Source organism: Sapajus apella, unplaced genomic scaffold, assembly GCF_009761245.1.
Source record: "Sapajus apella isolate SASKATOON/1434 unplaced genomic scaffold, GSC_monkey_1.0 scaffold1, whole genome shotgun sequence".
NCBI lineage: Eukaryota > Metazoa > Chordata > Mammalia > Primates > Cebidae > Sapajus > Sapajus apella.
The window spans coordinates 37,758,009-37,780,964 of record NW_022436941.1 but is presented as its reverse complement, the minus strand read 5'-3'; the positions used below and the strand labels follow the sequence as shown (position 1 = coordinate 37,780,964).

At 35.6% G+C, this 22,956-nt stretch overlaps 1 protein-coding gene across 11 annotated transcripts in view; it reads left to right on the top strand.

Annotated features, from left to right (window-relative positions):
* PAM (peptidylglycine alpha-amidating monooxygenase) overlaps window positions 1-22,956 on the top strand; it is a 290,725-nt gene that overhangs the window by 177,185 nt on the left and 90,584 nt on the right. For all 11 annotated transcript variants that reach the window (XM_032275516.1, XM_032275511.1, XM_032275502.1 and 8 more), the window contains exons 6-8: window positions 443-528; window positions 1,919-2,002; window positions 22,404-22,452. In XM_032275516.1, the coding sequence (XP_032131407.1) occupies window positions 443-528; window positions 1,919-2,002; window positions 22,404-22,452 (219 nt within the window). The remainder of the gene's footprint in view (window positions 1-442; window positions 529-1,918; window positions 2,003-22,403; window positions 22,453-22,956) is intronic.

Here is a 22,956-nt window from a genome sequence, read left to right as displayed (position 1 = left end):
TGATGGTAGGCACTATTTGTTGCTATGGCCAGATTTGTTGACAACAACAGTGTTCGCCAAAAGGGAAATACGTATGTTTTTTAGTCCAGATTTCTGCTGCATTAGCTTTGGTTTATACAGACCATCTATGTAATGCTTGTTTTTCTACCTGATTACATAGAGTACATTCCACATATGAACATATCAAAGTAAAAATTACATATCTCCTTCACAGGATTGTTTCACCTCAAGCAAAAGAAGTCTCCCCTTTTATGTGCTTTTTACACAGGAATAGTTCTTTGCTCTGGCCTTTATTAGGACCTTAAAGCTACTATCATACAGTGATGATATATTGATGTACTTTGCTTTCAAATACCTGCCCCCGTCACCTCCCACCATGGGGAGGAGTTTATGCATTTTACTATTTAAATCTTCATTCATAACCACGTTTTCTTTTCTTCAGGTTTTGTGATGAAGGAACCTGTACAGATAAAGCCAATATTCTGTATGCCTGGGCAAGAAATGCTCCCCCTACCCAGCTCCCCAAAGGTACGTCACAGGCCTCTTGGATGGTTTTACGTTCAGCTGCTTAATTTCTGTTTCCAAAGTACTTTTTATTGTAGCCTTTTCTAACCAGCGTTGACAATGTTCTATATTGCCGTTTCACAGTAAAGTACTTGCATTACCTGCTTTGTATTGAAAAGGTTTCATTTAAGTAGTTACTTTTAGTCTGCCTCTCTTTGGAAAGTAGTTTGCTCACCAACAGTTTACATAAAATTAGAAAATAACCAAGGATACCTCAAGCCACCTTTGACCTAAGGCACATTGGTTCTTGACAGCAGACGCATTTCATGAGCCAAGAGAGCTAGGAATTAAATAAATTGCTGTTTCGGCAGAAATTTCTTTTTTTATGGTCCTGGAACCTAGGTATTTAATGTGCTGCCAGACCTCAGCTGGCTTTCTGACCGCACCTCTAAATTGTACATAGTTTCCAATGAGTGAGTGAATTACCAGACTCTCTCTTATTGCCTGGATGTTTCTTAATATGAAAGGATGTGTGGTTCTGTTACAGAATAGGTCTGTCCTGGTTCATAAATGATCTTGTGATACACATGCACCACTCTTTCCCCCCTCACTCTTTCCCAGCATCATTAAATGATGTCTGATTTCTTGCACTTCGAATGAGCCTCAGAATTCTCTCCATACGAGACAGCTGCAACCAAACAACTCTGAAACTAACAGAGAGGTCTGTCATAGATTTGTTGATAGATTTAGATACATTAGTAGAGGATATTTGTTTAAAAAAATGTATACTTCTGCATGTAAATATTTTCTCTGTAGAGAAATATTTTTAAAGCTCACTAGCAAGCTTTATTAACAGTAAGACTATTAAGAATATTCGGATTCCAAAAATTCACTGACATATGGACTTTAGTAATCTAGTTGGTAACTGGTTTCCTCAATGACATTTTTGTAGATACCTCTTTTCACAGCAGAAGAAAAGTAATGCCACTTAAATGCTCCTAAGAAGTCTATTTCCTATATTCAATCATAAAATAAAATAAATATGAATATATACAAAACAAATGAGAGAATGGGTTTATGTATGCCTTTTAAATAATCGATAGGGACAGAATTTTGTTTTGATTGTTCTGTTTTTTTCAAAATGAATGAATTGTTCTCCTAAAGTGTAAGTGGTTACTCTGGTTCTGGAGTGGCAACTATGAATAGAATTTTATCAGAGTTTTGAGGCGATTATGATGACAGATTATATTAGAAATTCTCAGTCAATGTCTGGTTTATTTCAGTTTTGATAGAATATAAATGTATATGTTATATGTTATTTTGTTTCCCTTTGGATTTCATAGATCAACAATTTGAGATTAACTTCATTTAAGATGCTCATTTCTAATATATTAACTTTTTTGTAAATCTTTAGGTGTTGGATTCAGAGTTGGCGGGGAGACTGGAAGTAAATACTTTGTACTACAGGTACACTATGGGGATATTAGTGCTTTTAGAGGTAAGTGTTGAAATGTTAGAACAAAGCAAAACTTCCAGTACTATATTGTTTAAAATACCTGCACAAACTATCATCTACATCTTTAAAAGAATTGCCCACACCCTCTGCCCACTAGGGGACAACAGCTTTTGTCTCCTTTAATTTGGAACTGTTGAAGGAAAGACTTTTATTTTAGAAGTTATTTCCATTATGCACCTGTGCATCCTACTGTGTTTTCTTTTATGCTGACTTTATAGAGCTCTCTTGCCTTTTAGTGTATTATTTTATCTGCCTGCTCCTGCTCTTATTAGGAATACTGATCATTCCAAGCAACATTGTTGGAAAGCATAGGAATGTACTGGTCGTTTATATTTTGGTTGTTCTGAGCAAGCCACTGGGACTCCATAGGCTCTGCAATACCAAAGAGGTTCTCAAACACTCAGGCTCATGTCAATGACTTATCTAGCCATACCTGGAACTTCATGAACTCATCCACTGTCCACTGCTGTAAGGCTCAGACCCCACCTACCCTTCGGATACTGCTGAACTCCCCTAGATGCCTGTTGCTCTACCCGTGATTGCTATGCACTTTATTTAAATGCCCCTTTCCTTATTATACATTGTTAGCATGAGGAAGGGGCCCTGTTCCCAAGGCAACTGAGATCAGTGCTTGTTACTCCTGTTGCTGCATTTAGTCAGACTCCAACTGCATTCAGGTTCACGCTCTTGTGTTCGTGGGAGTGTAAATATTAAGTTGATTTCTCCTTATCTTGTTTGCTCTTCTTCTATGTCTTGCTGACTAATATAGATTTTCCTGAATTCTCTAATTTAACATTATATTTCTAACTAACCTGAATGTTTTCCTTTCCAAACACATTAGATGTCTCTCCAGCAACTAAGTTTGGAAGTAGATGTCCATCTCCGCCTCTGAAATATCCTTTAGGACCTTTGCTAAGAAAGCCCCATGGGGTAGGAAGGTCCATAAATTGTCAGCATTCAGAACGAGGACAGTACATGCGGTCTCCCGCTGGAAAAGGGTGTTGAGGAATGATTTTAAGTCATTGAAAACATACTACAGTCAAATATATTAGCAATTAAGTAAGCGCCCGTGGACGAGCCTATGAACCTAACTTAGAAATAAAACTTGTTTTTAGATTTAAAATATGCTTTCAGTTATACACAAATAACTTTTCATTTTTGGAATAGAACATAATCTTAAACTGTTAACTCTCTGTAGGGCTGAGAAAAGGTTTTGCTGAAAACAAAGAAATAAATAATGTTTGTGTTTGAGGAACAAGGACAGAAGATTATCTGCTCTAAAAATTGACCATGCTAGTTTCAGTAAAACAGGCAGATTCTAAGACTGCTGACTTCAAAAGTATTGACAAGGCTCTAATTTCCTAAAAAAAGGCAAGCAGGCCTTCCCAGATCCCCACAACTAAAGTAGCTCGTCATACTGGCACATGTTCCCCCAAACCCTAATCTCTTTCCCTCTATAAAACCCTGCATTTCACTTTTCAATCAAATTGCCGTCAGCTCTGCAAGGACCCTAAAAGAGACTGCATTGATAACGCATGACATATGCTTGTTTTAAAAAATATGTTAGTATAACAATTTAATTTCTAATGAAGAGGTAATTTTGTTTTATAATTGATGTTTAGTCTAGGGATGGTAAAAGTACTGATATTTTAATATGTAAACATATAATTATTCTTTATTGTAAGAGACAGATGATAAACTTTTCAATAGTAGTTTTTTTTTTAATTTTCTCTTGAAAACAGTTTTTCTAAAAGAAAAGATATGAGGTAGAAAGATTACTAGTGCTAAAATTCATACAACTTATTGTAATATAATAATATAAGCAAAAAATTTCACTTGTGTAATTCATCCAGTAGATACTATCAGGTCCTTAAAGCTTTATTTAGACTAGTAAATAAACACATGGAAAAATATCAAATCTCACTAAAACAGTGAGATAGACTTTTATATTTATTAAATTGGAAAGGGGTGGATATTAAATTGTCCAGAGTTTGGATGAATCTGATGCAGTTTAAGATGCTTTATAAATTTAGTATGATGTTTTGGAAAGCATTTTTACCATTTTGGAAAGCATTTTTACCATTTCTTATCTATTTAATATATACAGTAGTAGGAAAATCTTGTTTTAAGCTTTTATCCTAAATAAATATTTTTTTTTCTTAAAAATGCACCTCTATCTAACCAGTTATTTATGAAAAACTGGAAAGTTAACAAATGGCCCTCACTAGGACATTAGCTAAATAAATGGTATAACAACAAAAATAGCCAATAATAAAATTGAATACAGACTATGTAAAATTTATGTATGCTTACAAGGATTATAAGGAACAAGAAAAAAAGGAAATGGGGTTGATGAATAAGAAAGACAGGATTAGGTGATTTTTTTTCCTTTAAAATGTTATAACGTTGCCTTTATAATTACATTTTTAAATTCCACAAGTAGAAGCATTTTGTTAACTCCTTCAATACTTTCCAGTTAGTGTACTGCATTCCCACCCGTGCCTCATGCCAAAATACAGTTAGTATGCATCTCTCTGTGTGCCTGACTTACTATAGGAATGACTTCTACTTTCAGCAGCTTCTATGTTGTGATCTCATACTTACCTCCAGATGCACCTAGAAGTGGAAAATAATTATATCATTATATCTTCTAATTATCAAAAATTCATTAAGTATATGTTATAACTTATCAAAAATGAATTAAATATAAAAATAATTATATCATTATATCTTCTAATTATCAAAAATTCATTAAGTATATGTTATAAATTATCAAAAATGAATTAAATATAAAAATAATTATATCATTATATCTTCTAATTATCAAAAATGCATTAAATATATGTACATGTATATACAAACAAACAATGATACACATACATGCATAATCATATCACTGCTTTTGGTGCCAATGTCAGGGAAGATTTGTATTTTGTGATTTTAAAACTATTGGTGATATTTTAAAGTACATAAATTGTGAATCCGAAGCAGAGTAACACTATTAGGAAATTATTGTATTCTACTGAAAAGTGAGTAAATGTTTGGCTTAAGGGTCTGAGCATTTTTCCACACAGGGAATGTTTTAGAGAATTGAGAAACTTAGGACCTTTTTTTTAATAAATCACCAGCAATGGAGGCAAAATATCTTCTAAAAATTGTGGAAATGTGGTAGAGAATTAGAGAGAGCATAACTGAAGCCATAACTGGGCATGTTTTAGACCAAGCTTGTCCAACCCGCAGGCCACAGGACAGCTTTGAACTTGGCCCAACACAAATTCTTGAACTTTCTTAAAACATTATGAGATTTTTTTTGTGATTCTTTTTTTTTTTTGAAGCTCATCAGCTATCATTGGTGTTACTGTATTTTATGTGTGGCCCAAGACAATTATTCTTCCAACGTGGCCCAGGAATGCCAAAATATTGGACACCCCTGTTTTAGACTGTGATCTTCCTTAGTATGAAAAGATTGGCTATGATTTTAGAGTGAGTTCTATGGGATCACATAAAATGTTTGGTTTACTTTTGTTTGTTTGTTTGGCATTTTGGAAATGACACGGAAAGTGAAGCTGTAAAAATAATCCTTTAAAAACAATCAACTATATTAAATGCCATGTCAATCATAGTGTCAAGCTTATACTAGTGCTGGGTATACTAATCTTCCTGCCTGTAGGAGTTTAGTGTATTCTAGCAGGTGAGACAAGCACAAAAGGAGTGTGTTTATGGACAATAATAGAAATGCATACTGGATCTGAAGTCTGCAGAGAGACGGGCATGTTCAAATCTACCTGAAAGGGGAGAGGTATGAAGCCTGGGAAAGGTTTTCCAGAGGTTGGACCCCGAGCAGGGTCTGGAAGGGTGATCAGGAGTTGCCAGGCCAGAGCAGGAAGGTAGGTTCCAGACAAAGGTAAAAGCAGATGTAGAGAACGAGAGTGAAACAGCATCTTAGACACAAAGACCTTTGGGTCATCTGGCATTACTGGAATGTAAAATACATAGGGAAAAGTGGCAAGAAATTAGAAGAGAGGTGAAAGGTGGGGAGCAAGCCATAAAGATCCTTGCTAGGACTTGATACCTAAAGCACTCAGAGTGCTGTTTAGTCAAGCAGTAACCTGATTGGATTTTCATTTCCTAATGCCTTTCAGCCTTGGGCTTGAGTGCATGGAAAAGCTACTAGGCTTATGAAGGAAGTATGGGGCTGTAGGTGGCCAGAGTGAGCTAGGATTGCCGCTCAGGAAAGTTGGAATGATTTTTTTTAATGTATAGACTTTTAAATTTTCTAAAAATTAGTATTCCGTGGGAAATAGAGCAAACTCTAATTGGATATGAGTGTCCCATGTAGATAATAGTATGGTACCAGGTTTGTGACCACACTCTAAGTCCAGACAAACTGGTCATGGCACATCCTAGTTTCGTTACCCTCACCGAGTTTCTAAACCTCTCTTTGCTCTCCTAATCTGTAAAATGATGTCATAGTGGTGTCATAAATGCACCATATCTTTATATAAATAAAGGTACCTGGTTAAGTAGTCAATAAATGTTAGCTGTGTTATCATTATAGTCCTCATGGAAAGGATAAGTTTCCCTGAATACAACCTTTTGTCTAGTTATCCATAATATAATAAGGACGTTGGTTACTTTTCAAGGACATTGTACTTTCTGATTATTTTTAGACGCAGAACTCTTTGAGTGTGTCACGTTGCCAGTAGAGGTTTCCTAGTTAAGCTGTGTTTCGTGTTCTCCACAGCAGTTTTTGTTATTCATAGTTCAGCTACACAAAAATAAACTGCAAGACCAACTTCCTGTCCTTAAGGAAATTAGAATAGTGAGAATTGGGGATTCCTCCAGGTTTCCCTCTCCCTCTTTTTTTGATCAGTTTTTTTCAGCAAAGTCTTGTTCTGAAGCAAAAATTCTCCTGAGATTGTTGCTGAATGCTGCTGCATTTCTTCTAGATGTTTTGGCCCAGGGGAATCTTAAGAAAACTCTCTCATTTAGAATTTCTGGCATTAGCTTACTGATCTCCAACAATAACTCATTTCCCAAATTGAAGATCCTGTGCGCTCCCCAGTTGAAACTGGAACTGGTATTCTTAGAATGAAGGTCAGGATCTCTTCCCAAGTATATGGCCCTGATTGTCTTTGGGTTGGCAAGATATCCAAGCTATAATCCACTTGCTGTCATTAAGGTCTTGGTGCATATGGGACAACTAGCAGATATTACTAACAACAAACCACACACACACACACAATCTCTCTCTCTCTCTCTCTCTCTGGGCTTATTTCCATGCCGTTCTCACAGCCTTGTATGTACACCTGCATTTTGTACATTTTAGCATGTTCCTGGAAGTATAGCCAAAAGATTCCCTTTCCTTAGAGTGGATGCTTAATATTTACATTCTAAGTTAAGTGAATACAGCCTGGAGATCCTATTTTCAACTCTCCTTTATGTACGCTCTAAGTTTAGTCTTCAAACTTTGGGAATTATATTAGTAAAATCAGATCATAAAGCTCTAGTTAGAACCCTCAGAGGATACTTGTTTTCCTTAGCCAAATTTCCCAGACTGCTAAGGTTTTAACCCTTTAAGTACTATAATGTTAAAATATCTTGGATAGAAATCATACTAGAATATATTATGTGTCTGTGCTGGGCGGGGTGGCTCACATCTGTAATCCTAGCACTTTGGGAGGTCAAGGTAGATGGATCACCTGAGGTCAGGAGTTCGAGACCAGCCTGGCTAACATGATGAAACCCCATCTCTACTAAAAATACAAAAATTAGCCAGCCGTCATGGTGTGTCCCTACGATCCCAGCTACTAGGGAGGCTGAGACAGGAGAATTGCTTGAACTTGGGAGGTAGAGATTGCAGTGAGCCATCGCACCAGTGTACTCCAGTCTGGGTGACAGAGTGAGACTCCATCTCAAAAAATAAAAAATTAAAAAAATGTATTATGTGTCTTAGGAAGTTAAATTAGATGGTATATGTTAAAAGCCTACAGCTGTGCTATCCCCTTCTCCATTTTCTTCCTAACTTTGAGATATCCTAGTGAATATCAACTATTGTGCTATGATTTCTTTCCAAGATTTAGGAGTATATAGAGTTTTCCATGTAACTGGACTTATTGCTGTCTCCTATCTGCTCTTCTGTATTTTCTGTAGCTTCCTTTGTTGTCAAGCTACCATTGCAACCCATTTTAATTCACACAACACATTACATGGAGGAAAAGATTAGTAAGAACAAAAGTCTGCCCTCATAGAGTTCCCTGTCTAGTGAGGATAAATACACTTAAAACAATTACTGTAATAATGTGAGCCAATACAAAGTAAGTGCCACGAGAGAGGGGATTGGAAAACAGGCAAGATCACACCAGTTTAGATGTTTCAAGTTGCCAGATTGATATCATATAGGCACCCTTCTTCCTGTTCTAAATTTATGTTTTACATATGGACTCTAGATGAGTTTCATATTATTTAGCATATTCGCATAAACAGACTTTGGCTTGCAGACTTTATGTGGAACTTTTTAAATAAAAACATGATCATCTGGAAAATAGAGATTAAAAAATAAAATAGAAACATGGGAAAACTGCAGCCTGGATTTTGTGATCATCAGATTGGATTTCTCTTTGCTCTCTTGCTTTGTTTCATGCTGGCTGTGATTCGTTTCTGCATAACTTAGTTCCAGACTGGATATTCCTGAACACAGGGTATGCATCTGTGCATGCACACTAATACACATATACACACAAAAAGGGTTCCTATCTAACCACAACTGAAAGAGTAATAGAGTGAAGAGGCAGCAATGGTAACCGTGGCAGGAGGAAGAGAAAACAGAGGACTCCAGAGGAATTCTGATTCCATTGTGTCTCCAGCTGTTTCTCTGCCTCTTAGAAGACTACTGCCAGGAAGCTATTAGAAAAAGCTTTGAAATTGTGAGCGCAGGAAAAATCCCTTGCTAATGCATTTTTTAACAAGATGGAGCAGAGATCAGTGGCAATGTAACTAACTGCGCTTAAAATTATTTCATTCCACTATAAAGCAGGTTGTTCTGACTTCAGTGTAAGCATTAGAGTGCTCCTGACTTCCTGATACCTAATTGCAGAGAGAGTGGAAAACTGGGTCAAAGATTGCTCCCTGTTGCTTCTCCTGTTGTCTTCTCTCAATCTGCACAAGTAACTTCATCCTACTTGCTTTCCAGTGAAATACGGTAATCCTGCTTTTACTCACTGCACTGCAAAGTGCACAATACTATGGGTCAGGGTGTTTAAGCCCATATATTTTAGAGTATTTTGGATTACTCTCCATGTTTAAGAATCTCCTTTGAAATTGCAAATATGGGAGGAAGGATATTGTGACTACTTCTCCAATATCAGCTGACATAGATGCCCAAAAGCCACTGAGTCTCTACACTGAAAGGGAGACATAATTAGCACCATCCAAGCACTCATCCTGGCCTTCCCTGAATAGGATCCTGGCATGTACATTGGCCATCAATCTGAATCCCCTTCCAGAATAGACTATAAGGTTAGTTTTTACCATGATCTTTCATTGCAGAGCACATACCATATTTCCAAGTTCTCAGCTCCAGGGACAGCATCCCTGCTGAAACAAGCCTCTTCCTTGGTAGATCCAGAAAGATATCCAAAATGTGGTTCCAGGAAGGGTACACTTTTACCTCATTTTTCCTTCTTTCTCCCCAAGGCTGTGATACTCACGTCATCTGCCAGCTCTCCTTTCTTTTCTTCCTAACTCCCATTTCTGATTCCTCTAGTATCCCTTGATGGGGATAGGGACACGAACCTTTATCCAAATGCTTTGGGGCAGATGTGGTCTGGATTTAGAAGCTTTTTGATATTTTTGAAAGGTATTCAACTGAATAAATAATGTATTTTATCACCTTTGTGAATCTGGGGCACCATCCCTAATTAAATACACTAATGTTTCTATAGCAAATGCTTAAATATTCACACAAAAAGAAATAAAACATAAATATCATCACGTTCATTCAAGTCAGATTTTGCTGCCAAACTTTATGAAAAAACTCAGCTTCCAAAGCTTTTCAGACTTCAGAATTGCAATAAATTCCAGTATTAGAATGAAGAAACTATTTCTTCGTATTCGGGTTTTCAGTTAAAATACTAACAAGGATTAGAGGACTCTAAATTTTATTTTTCCTCTTTTGGAAAATATAGAAAATTATTTAAAAGAAAGTTGAAAATCGCTTGTAATACCTCTACTATTGAAAAAAATGATAAAACCGTCCCTCTTCAATCTCACCTCCCTTTCTCACCTAACTCTTCTCCACCCCAACTCCAGGTAACTATTGCTTATATCTGCCAACTTTTCATTAGTTTATCTCAGCATTTCTATATGTAGAAGATAAACTAACGTATCACATGTGTATATATGTACTTTACTTTTCTTCTTTTTTTTTTTTTTTTTGGATAAGAATTAGATCACATTTCCCACAGATCAACATCTGTTGCTGTTTTTGCGTTGCACTTAACAGCATACCTTGGGCGTCTTTCTAAGGCAGCACATGTAAAGCTCTTCCATTATTTATTAAGGCTGCCTAGTATTCTGTTGTGTGGATATATTCTAATTTATGTATCTTATAGTCTGTTAAAGATTTTCTGAGTTTTTTGCTATTACAAACAATGTTAGAAATGTTTTAGGTAACCATGCATTGCTACTGCAAGGAAGATACCTAGAAACGAGATTTTGGGGTCATTGAGTGTTTAAACCCTGACAAGTCCCACCAAATTACTTGACAGTTTTTCCAATTTACAATCCACAGTGAATGAGCAAGTCCCATATTGTCTCCTGCACTAGATATTTTCACATTAAAAAAATTTTGCTCAGTGTTTACTTAAACAAACAGACTCCTTATAATATTTCATTTAAAAGATTAGCATTAACTGGAAGATCTTACTAGAATTATCTCTATAGTTATATAGTATAGATCAGGATTTCTCAAAATCTAATCAGAGGACTGTCTGCACCAGACTGTTCTTGGGATACTTTTTCAAATGAAAGTTTCTAGTGTAAACTAGGCCTACTGAATCAGATGTGCGGAAGGTAGAGCACAGGCAGCCAGAATTGGCTCAGATAGGCTCACAAAAGCCAATTGGTAGTTTGCAGTGTTTTTGTAAGCTGATTGTTAAATATATAAATCATTACAAATAAAGGCAAGAAATACTCAAAAATCTTTGCTTCCTATTTATTTTACTACATTTTATTATTTGTGGCATTTGCGTCTTTGTGGTATCTGTGTGGTGGAAATACTACAAAGGGTTATTTTACTGCTAATTTTTTCCTAAAGCAGTGATGTCATGTTGGCAGTTTGAAGTTGGCTGTGGTAGGAAAATTTACATTGAAATCATCTGTGGTGGAAAAATTTACTCGATGGAAATTGACAATACTGCAAGTCCAAGTTCTATCAATTATTTTGTTAGTTATCTAGATCTGAGGAAACGATGGAGAGGATGTTGGCAATGTCGAATATTGTGAATGCCCCCCAGAACTGAGGAAATACACTTACAGTATTCACACACTATTATCCATTACACTACAGATTTTGCTGACATCCTTAATGTGCAGGTGCACTCCCAACTTAAGTCTTTTTTTTTGTCTCACTAAACAAAAATATTAACAAGCATTGTTGTCTGAACTACTTCATGGCAATTACAACCATTAGTGGGCTATAGGAAAGTTGAGCAAAAATCAAGGAAAGAACTCTGAAAGTCAACTGCTTCTGTGGAATTAATAATGAAAAAATAATGTATTTTTTTATATTGAAATTGTTTGCTGAACATTTTTGCCAGTAAAAACTATAATAAACATACATATACACATACTGAGACGACCAACTCGGTTGTAGAGATCCCCACCCAGGTGGTGCTGATGCATTAAGAAGCAGACACCCTTTACTGGAACCGAGTCATTAAAAAAAAAGAAAAGAAAAGAAAAAAAAAGAAGCAGACACCGAGATAGAACAGAAAAGTGGGACTATCCAGGGGACCAACAGCCTTCTGAGCTGACAGCCTCAGGGAGCTTACAGCATTCTGGGCTGAGGGCCTCAGGCAGATTCTAACCCATGTAGTCATTCTCTCTGAACAGGTGATTGTTATTAACAAACAGGTGTTCTGTGTTTTCTCATAGAACCAAGATAAACTATGTAGGTAGCTGGTGCCTGCTTACCATTGATCAAGGACAAATCAGAAAATATTGTCCAAAAGGCAGCCATGGGGGCAGGGTCACATGTCCCATGTTTAAAGAATTGTTTGAGCCAGTTTATGATATACATATACACATACACATACACATACATATACTGTCTTGCTACTTTAGAATGCCGCAAGTAGTTTTCCGCTTCAAGGGGGTGGCTAGGTTTTCCTTGTCATTGTTCTTCTTAGCAAACAATATATTTTATTATACACTCAGCATTTCTCAGAAATCATCTACTCAGCATTTCTCAACACCCACAAGTGTATATTTTTTTTTTCACAGAGCCAGTGTATTACCAGAATATCATTGGGCCCAGGATTCTGAAATTTTAACGAGCTGCTTCACTGCAAACTAAACTTTGATAACCAGTGTTCAAATTTTCCTAGTAAGGTTTAAAATCCCTCCTGCATTTTTTTCCTGTACAACAGGTGTGTCAGGGCAATCTCCTGGGGCCTAGGACATGAGCAGAATAATTTGCATTTATCAAAATAAGTTTTATTAAATCTCAAGTCTCTTAAGAAAAGGGAAGCTTTGAAAGAATAAAATGCATTTAATTACTGTCTTGTTATTCTAGCACTTTATTTCATTTAGAAAGGAGAGTTTATTTTTTTAACTTTTCCCACAAAATTTGGCATTTGGATTTTAAAATTCTTTAATAGAAGACACTTAGAATGCCTGTATGACATTCTCAGAGATGCCCCTCCCCATATGCAGGTGCAAAAATGTTCCTTCTTCACACTTTATCTAGATGTACCTTTTTGAAGAATGGGCTAAAATAATTTATAGTTCTTCATTTTTTTATGTTTTTATTTTTAAGTGGAATATATGTGGTGACAGACACTAGAAAGGGGAAGGAAGAGGTCCATGAAACCAACTCTGAAAGATAAGTGATTGACAAGAAGGTAACATTCAACCTGCATGAAATGCCATGGTCTCTTCTGCCTTTTCAGTGTAGGGAAGAGGTTGAAATGGGCTGAGAAGTCACTGTTGAAGAGGAAAGCATGACTTTATTTTTCTTCTGAAAAGAAAAGGAGTAAAATCAATGGATGTTATGTGCCATGTACTAATTTGTTTTTAAAGCACTCATTTTTAAAATCAGAGGCAGAAACAGATTTCAGGATGACAGAATGAGAACAGCCTAACTAAAAGGGATCATCAGGCCTCGCCCTTCTGTGTTATAGAAATGACAGTCGATGCTCAGAAAGGTTGAATGACTTGCCTAAGGTAGCCTAGTGCTATTAGAAACCAAAATAATTTAATTTGTATTGGATTTCTAGTTTGTGTATGTAAAAAAGTTCATGCCCTACCATATAAAACAAGTAATAGAGTCACTGTTTTTAAAAGTAATTTGAGCCATAGTTATGAAGTGGAATGAATTGGTACACAGAATTAATATTAATAAAGATCAGAGTGGTTTACATCATCTCATTTGTGCCTTTTCATTTTCATGTCTGAAGTAATCCATTTCCCTTATCATGTGGAGATACTTCTGAATCAGGTTGCTTGATAATCCCACTGATTTCAGAATTGTAATTGGATATTCTTCATGTTCTTCTCTAACCTTCATTATACACAAGCAGCTTGATGTGAGTCATGTGAATGATTTTAGGACTATTCAATACCTCTCAAATGATCTAAAGGAAGCCTATTATCCTGCAGTATTTTTTTCTCTGCCAGTCTCTTGATATAAATGTGAGTTCTCTGATTCTCTGGCTTGCTGCATTTCAACTTTGATAATCATCTTTAGTATGGAAGACAAATGATTTTTAGTCATCTTTGATTCCATGGGACACCTGTTTATTTTAATACCCAAATATGGCCATTATGTATCAGGAATTACATTTTCATACATTTGGTTATGAGAAGATATGTAAAGCACTGCAGTTATACTTCTTTTTTAAAGAATATATTCAGAATGTTTTTTATCCCTTAAAATGTGGATTTTTTAAAAAGTAATTCAACATTGGACAATATAATATTTAGCTTAAGTGATATCTTTTTTGGGAAAAGAAAAGCTTTCCTACATGCAATTTAGTTTTTCAGATTTACATTTAGTACTCCTAGTTTTTTGAGAAATCCTTATGCTTTACCTTTATTGATCCCTTTGCAATTCATGTTTTTTAATCACTCATAATTATTAACTCATTTTTAGAAGCTGGTCAGAGCTACATAACCACCATCTAATTAATTCCATTTGAATTAATAGCAAATACCCTTTCATTTTTAATCCAAGTAAATTAAGAGGAGAAATTAAAAAGTCACTTGCCCACTGGCACAGACTAAAATTAGGAGCTACAATTTCGTTTCAGTGAAATCTCGTTCAGGGTGCTAGCAACACTAGCCGAGGTACGTTTTTCACTGTCCACTCCCACTCCTACTCCCACAGGCGTCCTGCCTTTCATGCTGTTCCCCACTGCTCTCTTCATGGCCCTGACATGTTGTTCATAATGTTCTAGGAATTCAGGGAAAAGAAGGAAGTCATTAGAGAGAAGTGCTAGGATTTGCACATTCCGTTTCCCATTTAGCACTAATTCGTTTTATGTTAACTGACTGTTTTACTTGTGAAACGGAAAGGATACCCTGAATAAATACACGACCTTAAAAAGTATTTGATGAAAACCATTCAAATACAATGTTTAATGATATTGACAGAATATTCTATTAGCAAAATAAAAGTAAACCTTCCCTAGACCCAGAAGGGAACCTCCAGCCTTCCTATTTCTCCCAATAGAAACATTCTTTTCATCCAGTTTCGAAACCCATCACCTGATCTCCATTTCTTCTCATTAAATATTAATTTTTTTTCCATCTTGGAACCTTCAAAAGACTTTCTTCTTCTGGGACCATCTGTCCTCCCCCACACTTTTCAAGTCCCATTTCTTTGCGAGTACATCTTATCCTTGTTTCACAATTTAGCTGTGATGTACCCCTAATAATAACTGAAAGTAAAGTAAAATCTGATCAATAGCCACAGACCCTCCTACACTGATGCTTTGTGTTATGGTACAAAGTCGTGCAAAATTCTAAGGGAATGCTGAGAGTTAATTCAGGTCACTGAATGGTTTCAGTATTTTTTCATTAACATAGTAATCATACTTAGCATTTATATACGACTTTTCAATTTAGAAGTGCCTTATAAATGTCACTTTTTAAATCCTCATACTACATTACTACATAAACATATCAAATGTCTGAAAAATTGTTACTAACTAAATCAGATGTATGAGGTATTATATTCAAAGTGTATTCCTTAATACCAGGGAATACATGCATACATAATTGTATGTAAATTAGACATTTTGGATTTATTTTTTCATTGAAGAACCAAAACACAATACAGGATAGTATTTTAAGTGGATTAAGATGACTGGGTTGAAAATGTAGATACTGATTTTAGGTTGACCTTTAAAACATATATTCCAATTAAATTATAGCCTTTGCAGAATATAAACTGTCTGTGTTCCCAACAAAATAGAATAGTTTGGCTACCTCTCTTTGTTTATCATGAGTCTTTAGAGGTTTAAGTAAAACAAGAGGGACAACACGCTGTTGCACAAAATAGTTGAAAATTCTAATGGGAATGAAAGGAAACCTTCTATGTATGTATATACACATATATGTATATGAAAAACACCCTCAAGACTATTCAAAATTTATAATAGAGAATTTTATATGAGAAATAGTTTTCAGCTTTATACTTTAAATTGTATTTAAAAGGACTTTTATAATCAAAGTTCTTCTATCCCTTTTCATCACATGATTTATTTCATCTAGTACTTTATGGTTTCTAGATTTTTGCAGGTACATTCTGGCCTCAGGGGGGAAAACAGATAATAATTGAGACAATGCAAGAGGAAATTCAGATTATCGTTTAAAGTGTATATATGTTTTATACATAATACTATATATTTTATGTATATCTTTAAAAACAGAGGTAAGAAAGTAAAAAGTGGTGTGTAGGCCTTTTGACTGGAAGAAAGAGGAAATAAAAAAGTAAATATTTCTTAGTAACCAAGTATAATATTTAAAACTGCCTAACCAAAGCCCATCAAGCAAGTGGATAAGTTAGTTAAATGTGTCTTTTGGTTTTGGTCAAAAGACAGCGCTTTCAGAAAGACAAATAAATGTTTAAATATGGTATGCACATACATATAAAGATTTAAAACTTAATGCCTCCGGAAAGGGACATGAGTGGAGGATTTTTAGGTGCTGGTTACATGCGTGTGTTCATTTTTTAAGTTTCCTGGATCCGTACTTTCTGATTTGTGCACTTTTCTGTGTATCAGAGTTAAATAAAGAGTTCTAAAGCCAATCAATAATTTTTTAACTTAGCACCATACTTTTTAAAAATAACTGTACCTAGGATTGGTGGGTTTTATCTTTTAATTTTACTTCCTTGGAAGGATGCCCCTGGAGCAGCTTCATAATTCTGAGAAGAAATAGTATAAATCATAACTTCACTGTAGACTCATTTTTTTTTTGCATTCATAAAAGATGAAAACAGGAAAGTGCTCTGACATTAGTCGTGCCATAACACCCTCTACACACAGAGCGAGTATAAAAGCAGGTTGGATAGCTTGCCTTCCTGCCTTCCATTTAATCTCTTTTGGGAACAGTACAGGCCATCATTTGTGAAAGTCGTCGTCTTGCAGGATGGGTAAATGCATCTTCTCTTCTTTGCCCCAAGGCAAATGGAAGCTAGTAATTTCTAGTCCCATAGCAGTGAATACAAAATCAAAAGAGGCTAACTCAATGCAGTGACAACTTCAAAAGGAATTCTTTTTGAAGATTTTTTTTCCCATAGTGCTGGTTTATTTAACGCTGAAGCTTGTCTGCTAACCCAGCTTTCAGCAGCCTCCAGGAAAACCTCAGTGTAGCTTGTGTCATATATTAGCAGTGGCCTTATTTCAGTTATATTTTGCTACGCAGATACACATTTGCCATGACAGCTTAAAGTGTTGGTGCTTTTGAATGGAGACTGTTTTATCTCAATGTGGCTGTAACTAGAGAGTCCTGCTGCTTTGCGAATATTCTTTCAGGGATCCATAAATTGTCTAGGAGAAATTTGATAACTCAGATTTTGTCTTGAAGGAACTAATTTTAAAAAAAACTTTATGAATTTTCTGGTTAATTTGGATGACCATCATTTTTTTGAGTTCTCTTAACTGGCTTTAGGACCTACGTTTATAATCCAGATGGTACCAAAAAAAAACAAAAACAAAACAAAGGAGCTGTGTCCTAGCATCATTGAAACTAGAGTTTCATTCAACATTTCTAATAAAGCCCAGAGTAAACATAAGACCTGGATCCGCTGTTCCCTCAGTTGGATTCATTTTCTATTTGCCTCTCATCTGTATGTCCCATCTCTGCAGTAGAGTTTCAGTGCACAGAAATAACCTTTTTTATATAGCAACACAGCTCAACTGTATAGAAATACCTTTTTCAAAAAACAGCATGGCACAACTGACAAAACTGACGGCGATCTGTCCCGATTCTGAGGAAACTGGCTATTAGGAGACCTCACTTTTGATTCTCCTAAGGGATTTTCAAAGTAATTATAATTACATGAAATTTTCCTTGACTTTAGAAATTAATCCCCAAATAATCTCCTACTGTTGATCACCTTGGGAGCCGTGATTTAGTCCCAGCAAAATATCCTGTCCCAGTAATTTAATGTTATTAATTTAGAACAAAGAACCATAAGGTAAAGATCAAGACAGCTTAATAGTCAAATAGTTATTACAAAACATGTATGTGTATTATTGCAAAGTCATTTGCGTTTACTGATAATATAAAAACGATGTCCCTGATACATTTTTGTTTGTATGTTCAAGACAGGGAGTAGAGAATTAAATTATGTTCAGAATACTCTGGGAGGGTGGGAAGATATGATGCAGTTTAGTATTATTTGCTTCCAAATTCTCTAAAATAATTTTTAAAAAAAACAGAGTCTTGCTTTGTCACCCAGGCTAAAGTGCAGTGGCATGATTATGGCTCACTGAAGCCTCGACCTCTCAGGGGCAAGAAGTTCTCATGGGTAGCTGGGGCTACAGGCACACACACCAGCACACTCAGCTAATTTTTTTAAATTTTTTTGTAGAGATGAGGTTTCACCATGTTATCCAGGATGGTCTCAAACTCCTGGGGTCAAGTGATCCCCTTGCCACTGCCTTCAAAAATGCTGGGATTATGGGCATGAGCCATTGTGCCCAGCCTAATTTTTTATTATTGAAAATGTTACTTCTTTGTTTTCCTAAGACTTGGCAGTGGTTTCAGGCATACTTTTTTAGTACCTCCTTAAAGAAAGAATCCATTATCCAGAAGGGTGACTTGGAATAGTAGGAAATAAGTGTGCTCTAACATTTACCTTCACCTTCCCAGAAAAGTGCAGTGAATTGAAAACCAGTCTACAAATTCCTTTCTGAAGGACTTTCCCAATTAGTGGGACATAGTTTATAACAATACATTGGTTCCCTCAGGATCAGTGGTTAATCTTTCTTTTTATTGAAGCAGGAAAAAACCAGGACAAGATGAGCTCATAGAGTATAGAGCATAATCGCTAGAGGAAAAATTAGGAGAGACCAACAGAACCATCTAAGATCATCTAAGAACCTAAGATGTAATAGGTTATTATCATGCATTATTCCACATACTTTACTACTTAGCTATGAATCCAAGCAGGAACTACAGGCTATTATTAGAAAAGCAAACTAAATAGTTTGGGATGGATAACCTCATATCCCATACCTTCACCTCCCATTAAGAGAATTGAGCTTCCTACTTAAGTGTATGTCCTTAAGTACCACAGATTACTTATCCATTCTTGCTTAATTCCTTTATCATAGCTTCCACGGTATTTTAACCTTGGAAGTCTCTAAGAGATACAATCCTTGTTTTTTCATTTTTGCTTTTTTTTTTTTTTTTTTTTTTTTTTTAGTAAATGGCATTTATTATACATTAATATTAGAGAATTATATCTGATACTCAGATGTGTCACCAGGTAGCTGAATTATTTTATGAGGCAACATGCTTAATCTCTATGACCTCTTTTTTCCTATCCATAAAGTATAAGATTTGAATTCCCTCATGTCTGGTTTCCCTTTCAGTTCTGAAATTCTAGGAGTCTATGTAGCTGTAAAATACTTTGTTGTGGTTACGCATCTCCACCTAAGCAGAGGAAAGCAATTTCTCAAAGGCAAACTCAGACCCTTGTGGAGCAGTCATTCAGTTTTATCTTCCCTAAAATTAGATTCTGATTGAATGCTATTTTCAAGTTTCATCCAGTATCTGGAAGTACTCATTTCTTTCATTATCAGACTACTCTTTGGAAGTCTTACCATCCAACACCAGCACTGCAATACTGTCCTATGTTGTGATGTGCCTCTCAGGCATTATTAGACTTCGCTATTTTACATTTCTTTTAAAAAATTATTATTTGAGCTTTTCCACTGTAAATGTCTTCAACATTACAAAAGCTTCTTGTACATGCATATGACATTATAATGGAATATAACGACATAATGAAGTATCCTTCTCAGTTTTACCTCATACCTAACTAGTGAATGAAGTTTCAACTTCATATCTTGAAACCCCTTACACTAAAATTAACTTTACTGCAAGAGAACAACCACTTTGGAAAATCTTTTTAACGGTGATATCTTGGGGTTCAATTCTCTGTAAATACAGGACATTAGTAGCTAAAGGCCAAGTATTTACCAGTGTACCTTTGAAAGAGAGTGAACCTGGAGCCCAACCCAGTGAAGGAAAGAATATTTACTTTGGAATAATAATGCTAAAATAAGAATAAAATGAAGCCACCTGAAAAGAAGAGCTATTAGGACTTTTGCATGATAATGTACAGAATAACTGAATGTACATTGAAAGAATTTGAATATCAGCAGAAAAATGAGTTCACTGTCTTTTCTACAAAGGATCCCAGGGAACTGACTTCTAGCCCAAAACACATAAAAACATCAGGTTGTTTTGGGTCTGGTCAAGGAGTGCATTGTTACTAAAAGTCGTGGAAGGACCTTGAAACATTATCAACTTCTTCACGGCCTCATGGCCTCTAATTTAAGAATTTCATTTTAGCCAGACAGTGGTATTTATCTTACTAAAACTTACTTGCTTCACTTCTGATTTTATTCTTTATCTACCTAGTTCAGACCCTTCTGAGAACATGTTTTGTACAATGTCTTTAACATACAAAATTTCAATTCTAATTTCTTTTTTTAACCATTTTACTCTTTTAATGTTCCCATGTTTTTCCTGCTTTCTTCTTTCCTGCTTTCTTCCAGTCCTAGTACTTGGAGAAATTTGATGTGCTTCAGTTTTTTTTCATTAAGAAATTTCACACTCATAACTATGAAAATACATTTCTTAAAAATAAAATATTCATGTACTGAAATTTATTGGAATATGACAATAAAGAGAATAATAAGTAGCATTTATTGAATTTTTCCTGTGCTCTAAATAGAGTACTAAGAGCTTTACGTAAGTTATCTCAGTTGTACACTACTTAGAATTTCTTACTGGTATAAATATTGATCACTAGTGCTAATCTACTGAAATAACCTAGATTTTACTTCTTTAGACAAAGGAACTCATTGAGCATCTAGTTGAAAACTGATGATGGTCCTGTAAAGCACTATCCTATGATCAAATAATTGTGTGGGATTGAAAAACACAAATGAATCCCAAACTTTCTACCTGACAAATCTGACATGTGGAAATGTGCAATATTTATATTGAAATAGAAATTCAATATTTGTATTGATATGTAAATTTATGGTTTATATAGCTTATATAAAATATATATAAATATAACTTGCTTCCTTTCTAAGCCTTTCCTTCAATTTCAATCCTCTAATTTGACTATTTTAGTTTTTTGACTCACGACCGTTCCCATCTTTCATTTTTTAAGCTGTGGGATTCCATTTCTGTGGTCTTCAGCTATTAGTTAACTTTCTTATCTATTCTTCTCTTTCCCTCCCTGTTTTTATTTTCATTCTAGTCACAGAATAAGTCTATACAGCCAGCTTTTTCAGCCAGGATATATGACTTTGATATTCTGAGTTCATTTTCTGTACAGTTCTTAACTCGCTCAGTACCAATTTTGTTTTTTCATTTTATGTGGTAAAATATTAGCAGAAGCATCAATTTTTTATTGTAATAAACGTTTTAAGCGTCAAATGTTTTGTGGTGATGCATGTCAGAGACAGATTTTATATATAGCCTAGTGAATTGATATGAATTCATTCTTAGGAGGTTTCATATCTTGTGGCCCAAGCACTGTATTACAACAGAAGGACGAAGTCAGAGAACACTGCAAATCATCAGGGAAATATGCAAAACTAGCTGTAGTTTCTGAGTTCACAGAAGTAAGATCAGCGTAGAGGTTATGGAAATAATAATGCATCACTGTGGCAAAGATCATGTTGGAGGGCATAATCTTCACACCAAACACTGAGGCTGAAATATGCTGCTTATCAAAACTACCACCTGCTATAGGAGCAGCTGTGGATCCAGGACCCCCGCTGATCTCCAGGCCACCTTATTTGAGAGCATTCAAGTTGCTCCCACTGGGACTTCTCATTGTATATATGTGCAAGCATATGGGCTCTTTAGGTCAAACTGTGGAAAGCTGTACTAGAAGAGATGAAAAGTCTCTATGACAATAAAATCCTATTTTGAAATAATGAATATATGAATGTCAGTAGACTTCAACAATGCCTAAAGTGTATGAAAACCTAAATGTGAACTACACTTTTTAAAAAATAGAAAAGGCTGTTGTTTGGAGCAGCATGGAGCAAACTATTTTAGTTCAGCCACTTTTCTGGGTTTTTCAACAATATAGATAATTCATAGAGAGTAGCAACAACTTTCTAGTATGTCTGTAGGAAAGTCAATATATTGATCAGTTTGATGTGTCAAGAAATACCATAGACTGCATGAAATGGTAGTTTTGTTTTGCTGTTATGATACACTGGCAATTAAAGGAATTACTAAATATGAAAGTATTCAGTAAATCATAAAGCACCATACAGATGAAACATAACTTGTGTTTTAAAATACTGAGTTACAGTCATTTCCAACTTGCTAGTTTGAAATCCGTTTTTGATGTTTTCATATTTAAGATCCATGTTTGTATGTGTGTTTTCAGATAATCACAAGGACTGTTCTGGTGTGTCCTTACACCTCACACGTCTGCCGTAAGTACTTCCACTTTTCCTAGATGAGCAACAACTTTAACATCTTTATGAACTTAGAATGGGAATTTCACTGTATTAATTATCTGTGGGTAAAACTTAACCTAAACTAACTGGCTTAGAACAACAAATATTTATTGTCTCATTTTCCTGTGTGTCAGTAATTGGACACACTTATCTGGACCCTCAGGCAGGAGGTCTCACACAGAGGCTATAGTGAGAATCTTGGCTGGTGCTTCAGTCAGCTCTAAGCTTGACTGGGGAGGAGCCACTTCCAACATCACTCACATGGTTGTCGGCAGACTTCAGTTGTTTGCTGAGTGTTGGCTGGAAGTCACCCTCATATCCTTGCCAAGTAAGCTATAAGCAGGACAGCTCACATCATAGAGCTGGCTTCCATCAGAGAAAGTAAGCAAAAAGCAAGAAAGGGCATGCATGCAAGATGGAAGCCAGAGCCTTTCAGTAACCTAATGTTCAAAATGACACCCCATCACTTTTGCTATTTGT